An 8,685-nucleotide genomic window follows, 5' to 3' on the forward strand; every position below is an offset into this window, starting at 1 on the left:
CTGGGCTCTGCGATTCCTCCTTCTCCCTCCATTCTTCACAATTTTAAGGAAGGGACGGTGAAGTGCTGTGTTCCTGGGCTCTGCGGTTCCTCCTTCTCCCTCCATTCTTCACAATTTTAAGGAAGGGACGGTGAAGTGCTGTGTTCCTGGGCTCTGTGGTTCCTCCTTCTCCCTCCATTCTTTACAATTTTAAGGAAGGGACGGTGAAGTGCCGTGTTCCTGGGCTCTTTAAAGGCCAACCCCTCCCCCCCGCTGATCAGCTGATCAGCAGGAAAAACCCCACTGAAGGCTGGACTTCGATGCCCCTCTGGTGCACTCACGATCAGTGCTGGGGGCAGCAGCAGTGAGCAACTCACTGCCGCCCTTGCCTCCTCCCCACTTCCTCCCCACGCCCAGGAAGAAAGTGGGGAGGAGGCAAGGATGGTGGCGCTTTATCAGCAGGTCGCTCGCTGCCGCTGCCCCCAGCACTGATTGTAAGCACACCAGGGGGCATAAGAGCCTCGACTTCAGTGCAGTTCTTCTCGCCGATCAGCTGATCGACGTGGAGGGGTCAGCCTTTAAAAAGCCTGGGAATATGGTGCTTCACTGCCCCTTCCTGGGCCTTAAAATTGTGAAGAACAAAGGAAGCAGGAGGCTGGGGAGGCAAACAGGGATTTGCCTAGGGGGCAGTGCGAGGGGGGGAAGCTGAATTTTGTGCCCCACCCTGCTGGCCCTGAGGCCATGGTGAGTGGGTCAGTCCTAGGGCTGGGAAGTGAGACAGCGACCTTCACCCACTCCTCATTTAAAGACCCCCACGAGGGGGGGCAGGGATTGGGTGTAGGGGTGGGGGCAGCCTGGGGCAGCAAAAACCCTAGGACCCCCAACCCCACCAGTCATTGGAAAAATTGTCTTCCATAAAACCGGTCCCTGATGCCAAAAAGGTTGGGGACCACTGACCTATAACAAGGTCTTTAAAAAATGGAGGTGCTGGGGAATGAACCTGGGACCATCTGCATGCCAACCAGAGGCTATTCCATTGAGTGATAGTCCTTGAACTCATATTTGATTAGTACAGATCTTTTTCAATTCAAGTTCAGTTCCATAATTTGGTGGTCCTCTGTGCCTCATTAGACACTTTAATTGGAAGCGACAAACTGAAACACACAACCTGCCCTCAGCTACCCTGTTGTGGTTCCTAAACAACTTTGCAAGGTGTCCCCCACCAAGGAATCATTAAAGACTTCTCTGGTAAGAGTCAGGATGAGCTGGCTAAGCATTCTCAGAAGGCAGTAAGCCTGTTGGTTTTTGCTTCACTCCTCAGGCATTAAGATATTTGGAAAATAATGAGAGTCTGTGGATCTTCTCCATGGGGACACCTCTAATCTCTTTGGTTGCTTATTAAGAGGCTGTTACTTTATCCACTTGGGGTTCAAGCACAATGCAACATTATTTGGGGAGGAGGGATGTTTGCATTTCTCTGTTACTCCATGATTCCAATTTTTATGTAATTTGTATGTTCCCAGTGTGGGAAAAGAAGTTGTCATTGTCTAAATTAAGTCCCAACCTATCTCAAGAGAGCTGGCAATGGTTCTTTCACCTCAGAACAGTGCTTCTGAGGTAATCTGGGCTGAGAAGACCTGTGAGTGATAATTTGAGTTGTCTGTAGAATGAGGAAGCTATTTCCTACTGCCTGGAAGCTGGTAGTGGAAAGTGCAGCCCAATCATAGCCAGTTTATGATGATCCCATAGAGTTTTCAAGGCAAGAGAGGAACAGAGGTGGTTGGCCATTTCCTGCCTCTGTGTAGCAGCCTGGACTTCCTTGGTGGTCTCCCATCCAAGTACAAGCGAGGGCTTACCCTCCTTAGCTTCTGAGATCTGACGAGATTGGGCTAGCCTGGACCATGTGGACCTGAAATTTAGGAAGGCATAAACTTTGGGAAGTTCATCCTACTTAAAAAAAACAACAACAACAGCCTCTTGGTGTTTGTTTAAGCAATCCTTAGTGAAGATGAACCCAGGTAGGTAGGTGTGTTGGTCTGAAACAATAAAAAAGGAAAAGCAAAGAAGGGAAAGAAACTTAACCCAAAAACTGGAGTAAGAAACCTGAAAGGTTAATATGCAATTAATGGGCCAAACATTACAAACAAACTGTAAAATAAATCATAAACCAACAGGGCTCGGTACTGGGTCCCATGCTCTTTAACTTGTTCATAAATGATTTAGAGTTGGGAGTGAGCAGTGAAGTGGCCAAGTTTGCGGATGACACTAAATTGTTCAGGGTGGAGAGAACCAGAGAGGATTGTGAGGAACTCCAAAGGGATCTGTTGAGGCTGGGTGAGTGGGCGTCAACGTGGCAGATGCGGTTCAATGTGGCCAAGTGCAAAGTAATGCACATTGGGGCCAAGAATCCCAGCTACAAATACAAGTTGATGGGGTGTGAACTGGCAGAGACTGACCAAGAGAGAGATCTTGGGGTCATGGTAGATAACTCACTGAAAATGTCAAGACAGTGTGCGTTTGCAATAAAAAAGGCCAATGCCATGCTCGGAATTATTAGGAAGGGAATTGAAAACAAATCAGCCAGTATCATAATGCCCCTGTATAAATCGATGGTGCGGTCTCATTTGGAGTACTGTGTGCAGTTCTGGTCACCGCACCTCGAAAAGGATATTATAGCATTGGAGAAAGTCCAGAAAAGGGCAACTAGAATGATTAAAGGGCTGGAACACTTTCCCTATGAAGAAAGGTTGAAACGCTTGGGACTCTTTAGCTTGGAGAAACGTCGACTGCGGGGTGACATGATAGAGGTTTACAAGATAATGCATGGGATGGAGAAAGTAGAGAAAGAAGTACTTTTCTCCCTTTCTCACAATACAAGAACTCGTGGGCATTCGATGAAATTGCTGAGCAGACAGGTTAAAACGGATAAAAGGAAGTACTTCTTCACCCAAAGGGTGATTAACATGTGGAATTCACTGCCACAGGAGGTGGTAGCAGCCACAAGCATAGCCAGCTTCAAGAGGGGTTTAGATAAAAATATGGAGCAGAAATCCATCAGTGGCTATAAGCCACAGTGTGTGTGTATATATAAAACTTTTTTTGCCACTGTGTGACACAGAGTGTTGGACTGGATGGGCCATTGGCCTGATCTAACATGGCTTCTCTTATGTTCTTATGTATTTATTGTAGAAAGCTAAAACCATTTAAGGGCCCATCATAAGCCTCTATCCTATGTACAATCATAAAACCATAATGGGAACCCACTCAACTTGACCTGGTGCGTTTTGCCCTAGATTAGTTTTCTTCAGAGGTCAGAAAGGGGAGTACACATATTGACTCATAATACAGAATACAATAAAACAACAGAACAATGCTGGACCACAAGGAAATTTAATTAAGTGACAAAGGCTTAAAGATACATCCCAGCAGGCAGCCGTGTTGGTCTGAAGCAATAGAACAAAGCAGTAGACAAGTGCACCTTTAAGACCAACTTTTATTTAGAATGTAAGCTTTTAAGAGCATACGAAAGCTTACATTCAAAATAAAACTTAGTTGGTCTTAAAGGTGACCTTGTCTACTGCTTTGTTCAAAGGCTTAAAGATATTCTTGAGGCCTCTTATTCTACAGCCTTATGTCCTAATCATATTGCATCTAGTGTCTTATTGTATGTCACTTGGTCCAGAATTGACCGAGGTAGGTGTAAGGTCAGAGCCTCTATGTGCCAAGAAACAATAGAACAAAGTTAAGAGTGCAGTGGCACCTTTAAGACAAGCAAAGTTTTATTCAGGGTGTGATCTTTTGTGTGCATACATGCTTCTCAGGGAGTGGGCATGCCCACAAAAGCTGACACCCTCAATAAAACTTTGTTGATCTTAAAGGTGTCATTGGACTCTTAACTTTGTTCAGTCAATAATGAAGCTAACAACTACAAGTCTATTTGTGTCAGCAGGGTTTTAGGAGGGTTTTGTGCTTGGAAAATTTTGGAGGAAAAAAATGATGCAAAAATGTTGGGCAGGTGTTTGACTCTGAACCGAGCAGATCAGCTGATGGCCATGACTGTCTAACAGTTTGAAGCAAAATTCACTGCACCTCCAGCTCTGGTTAGTGGTGCATGGACTCACCTTAAAAATGCAAAGTCACTGCTGTACACAACTTATGATATACCTGTGGAGTAACTAGATTCCAGTCTCATATCATGATGTATTCTATTGCTGGCAGTTATTTTGAGCTGCAAACCTCCTCAAATGCAATAGCAGAAAGTTGGAATAGAAATGTATAAAATATTTATTTATTTATTTATTCATTTATTCATTCATTCATTTATTTATTTATTTATTTATTTATTTATTTATTTATTTATTTATTTTATGATTTATATCCCGCCCTTCCCACCAAGTGGCTCAGGGCGGCTTACAACATAAAATCCCACATAAATTAAGTTTAGGTATTTAAACAGTTAAAATAATTAAGAACATTTAAAACATTAAGAGCAGCAGAAGTCTAATAGAACCACACTTAGCTTCTTGTGCTGGTTAGTTATAGGCCAGCCAGAAGAGGGTTGTCTTACAGGCCCTGCGGAACTGACCAAGGTCTCGCAGGGCCCTCACCTCTTCCGGCAGCTGGTTCCACCAGGAAGGGGCCATAACAGAGAAGGCCCTGTCCCTGGTAGATTTTAAGCGGGCTTCTTTTGGCCCGGGGATAACGAGGAGGTTTTGAGTTCCCGATCTCAGTACTCTCTGGGGAACATGTGGGGAGAGATGGTCCTTCAGGTAGGCAGGTCCTAGGCCATATAGGGCTTTAAAGGTATATTTCATATATTTAAAAAGTGGGACTTGAAGAATGGGAATTGTGAGTAATGGGCAAGGCAGAAGAACTAGAACTAGGAAGGAAGAGGAGAAGGAAGAGGAGGAGGAGAAAATTGTATTTATACCCTGCCCTTCACTAGCCAAAGGAGTCTCAGAGCTGCTTACAAATCTCCTTTCCCTTCTCTTCCCCACAGCAGACACCTTGCGAGGTAGGTGTGGCTGAGAGAGCTCTGACAGAAACTATTCTTGAGAGGAACAGCTCTGAGAGAACTTGTGACTGACCCAAGGTCACTCCAGCAGTTGAATGCGGAGGAGTGGGGAATCAAACCCAGTTCTCCCAGATATGAGTCCACACACTTAACCACTTTCTGGTTTTAACTGGCTTTCAAAACTGACCAAACTGGAAATGAAGATGGTATCACCCTCTGCGAGCAGAAATGCACCCCTACGAGTCATCATAAGTCAACTGTGACTTGATGGCACTTTCCACCACCACACACACACACAAAAAAAGTCTAGAGCACACATTAGTTTTATTTTCAAGTGCTGTAGATCATCTTAGATACATTTTTATACTACATATTTTGAGTGAATAAATACTTATAATTAATTCTGCCCAATATGGTCCACTCATGAAGAGGAAAAAGAGATTTGATTTATACCCTGCCTTTCACCACCCAAAGGAGCCTCAGAGTGGCTTACAATCTCTTTTCCCTTCCCCTCCCCACAACAGACATCTGGTGAGGTAGGTGGGGCTGAGAGAGCTCTCCCAGAACTGCTCTTGAGCAGAACAGCCCTGAGAGAACTTATGGCTGACCCAAGGTCACATCAGTAGGTGTATGTAAAGGAGTGGGGAATCAAACCCGGTTCTCCCAGATAAGAGTCTGCACACTTAACCACTACACCAAACTGACTCTCATGGCCTCATTAGTAAGATGGATCTACGGGGCACTACACTATGACTGTTACCTTACCAGCTATTTGAGAAAGGCAGGCCAAAAATGTCTCAGATAAAAATATGGCAAAAAAGTTAAATATGAACACTTAAAAAAAATTCTTCATTGAAGCCTCTTGAGGCCACAAGAGAGAATGGATTTCATTTTTAAGGATAATATTTTGAAAGCATTTTTGTCACACACTCTGATCCAGACTTATCTCTTGTTACCATATTTTATACCCCTTTTCCCAACAACGGGACCCTCTGGCTTGAGACTTTTGTCCCACCTCACCACTCACATCTTCTCTTTATTTTTTATGCAAGGTCCATTGTAAGCTTTAGGTGTGTGAGGTAAAGTGGATTTCAGTTATTCTGCATGTCTCCTTTGGCACATACATGGGATTCCTTAATCCTGTACCAGAGAGCACATCTGTTTTGAATCCAGACCCCTTTGGTCTTGCATCCTACAGAGTGGGTAGTAAGTAATCAGATAAAAAGGGAGTCATATAGAACAAAACAAATACATTTTTTTTCCATTGGCAAGCCTGATGTAATTCTTTTCCACTCTAGTCTGCTACCTGACACAGAGCTGGGAGGTCATTATCCTTAAAAGTTATGTTTGTTCTTTCAGCAGTTCTGCCTTAAATACCATGATTTTACAGTTTGAGCAAGTTCACTGTTTCTGTCTCGGAACATCACTGAAACCCTGCTGTCAAAATCAATCACTACACCCCCTATAGAACTCCCTGCCTAGACCGGGATATCTCCTGTCCATTTTCCCTCCAAAATCCAACTGCCCTATTTGTCTATTAGCTGTCGACAGTTAAGCTCCCTCACATCCCCCCTCCCCTTCCGTTCCATTCAGCGTGTTTGAATCAGATTGGCCAGTTCAGGAGAAAACAAGGGTGGGATTTTCTTCTGTCCATCACGACTCTCACCTGGATAGACCCAGGCTAGTCTGGTCCTGCCAGATTTGGTACCTAAGCAGGGTCAGCCCTCGTTAGTATTTGGATGGGAAACCACCATGGAAACCCAAGGTCTACACTGAGACAGGCAATGGAAAACCACCTGTTTGTCTCTTGACATGAAGACCCAATGGGGTCTCTATAAGTCAGCTGCGACCAGATGGCAAAACAAACAAACAACAACAGGTGGCTGGCTGGTGGGGCCAAATATGGTTCCTTGGGCCAAGGTTCAAACTTCCTTACTATACCATTAAATGGACCAAGGAATGGACCAAGGAAAAATATTCAGTGGCACCATCTTGGTCCCATGCTGAAAATGCAGGTAAGCATTATCTACTAGCCTGCGTAATGAACTTCTGGGCTAAGCACTGATTAGATTTCCCTCACCCAAATTTAGCTTTTAATACCTATTGGCATATTATTCATGGGATGCAACTGACAGTGATTGGACAAAACCGGGCTCAACAAGGGCTTTTTTTGTAGCTGGAACTCCTTTGCATATTAGGCCACGCACCCCTGATGTAGCCAATACTCCAGGAGCTTACAGGACTCTTAGTACAGGCCTACTGTAAGCATTGTCAACATCAGGGGTGCGTGGCCTAATATGCAAAGGAGCTCCTGCTACAAAAAAAAGCCTTGGGCACAACTCAACAAGACATCACAGCTCATCTTTTCCGTTTAAAGCCCCATCTTTGCAGCATTCTGGACACAGCCCCATGGATGTCCTTATTGCGTAAGGTATAAATGATAGGATTGAGCAATGGGGTGACCACGATATATAAGACCGCAAGTTCTTTGTCACGATCAGGAGTGGCGTCTGACCCGGGTGTCAGGTACACAAAGATAAGGATGCCATAGAACAAGATGACCACGAGCAAGTGGGAGGCACACGTGGAGAAGGCCTTGCGCCGTCCAGCAGCTGATCGCATACGCACCACAGTAGATAATATGAGCATGTAAGATGCAAGGATAACAAAGAAGGGAATGACAATGATAAGAGCAGCCAATATAATAATGGTGCGCTCTGTCACACGTACGTCAGTGCATGCAAGTTTCAACACAATGGGCATGTCACAGAAAAAATGATTAATGCGGTTGGGGCCACAGTAGGGAAGGTGAAGGGTAATACCCACATTTATTGACGCAAGAAGGAACCCACTTGCCCAAGAACCTGAGGCAAGCTGAACCTGACGCCACCTGCCCATGGCGATGACATATCTCAGAGGGTAGCAGATGGCCAAGTAGCGGTCGTAAGCCATGGCGCCCAGCAGAAAACACTCTACGCTACCCAAGCAAATCACCATGTACATTTGAAAAGCACACCGGGTGAAGGAGATGGCTCCGTTTCCAGCCAAGAGATGAGCCAGCATCTGGGGCATGCTGGAGGTGACATACAGGATCTCCAGAACTGAAAGGTTTGAGAGGAAGAAGTACATAGGGGTGCAGAGGGAGGAGTCGCCTCGTACCAACATGATGATCACGAGGTTCCCCACAACTGTGAGGGTGTAGATGAGGAGAATGATCAGGAAGAGAAGAATCTGTGTCTTGCGGTGGTTGGTGAGTCCTACCAAAATGAATTCTGTGATTGCAGAGAGGTTCTCAGCCCTCATCATGGGCTCTTGTCTGCAGAGGAAAGGCAAGAATCAGTGATGTAGTCGTGTATAGTTCATGTCAGTAAAGTAAACAAAAATAGCCTGTCCAACTCAACATCATGAGCTCAGTACAAATAAAAGCCCGAGCCTTGAGTCTTTAGCGTTCCCTTTCAGAATGTATGCCACAAAAGACCCACAATGTCTCTGGACTCAGTTCCCAGAATGTATGAGGGCACTGAGTCCGGACACATAATAGCGCTGTTCTGCTTTAGTAAAAATGATCCCAACTTTCAATCATGACGGGTCGGATCCAACCAAGTTTCCCCTTTTCTGAACAAGAGAGAGGGAGGCTTTTGAGCCACCAGAAAGGGAAGACCAGGAGCCCTACATGGATGAAAAGCATATAG

The 8,685-nt window shown here is 45.0% G+C and overlaps 1 protein-coding gene across 1 annotated transcript; it reads right to left on the reverse strand.

Moving 5' to 3' along the window:
• Positions 1 to 7,351: 7,351 nt before the first annotated feature.
• On the reverse strand, positions 7,352 to 8,299 carry LOC132583193 (olfactory receptor 2D2-like). Its single transcript, XM_060254861.1, has one exon. The coding sequence runs from the start codon at positions 8,297 to 8,299 to the stop codon at positions 7,352 to 7,354; it is 948 nt and encodes a 315-aa protein (XP_060110844.1).
• Between the last annotated feature and the right edge of the window lie 386 nt (positions 8,300 to 8,685).

This window comes from Heteronotia binoei, chromosome 15 (genome assembly GCF_032191835.1).
Source record: "Heteronotia binoei isolate CCM8104 ecotype False Entrance Well chromosome 15, APGP_CSIRO_Hbin_v1, whole genome shotgun sequence".
Taxonomy (NCBI): domain Eukaryota; kingdom Metazoa; phylum Chordata; class Lepidosauria; order Squamata; family Gekkonidae; genus Heteronotia; species Heteronotia binoei.

Coding starts and splice junctions, on each gene's coding strand:
- LOC132583193 (XM_060254861.1), bottom strand. CDS start 8,299: ATGATGAGGGCTGAGAACCTCTCTGCAATCACAGAATTCATTTTGGTA.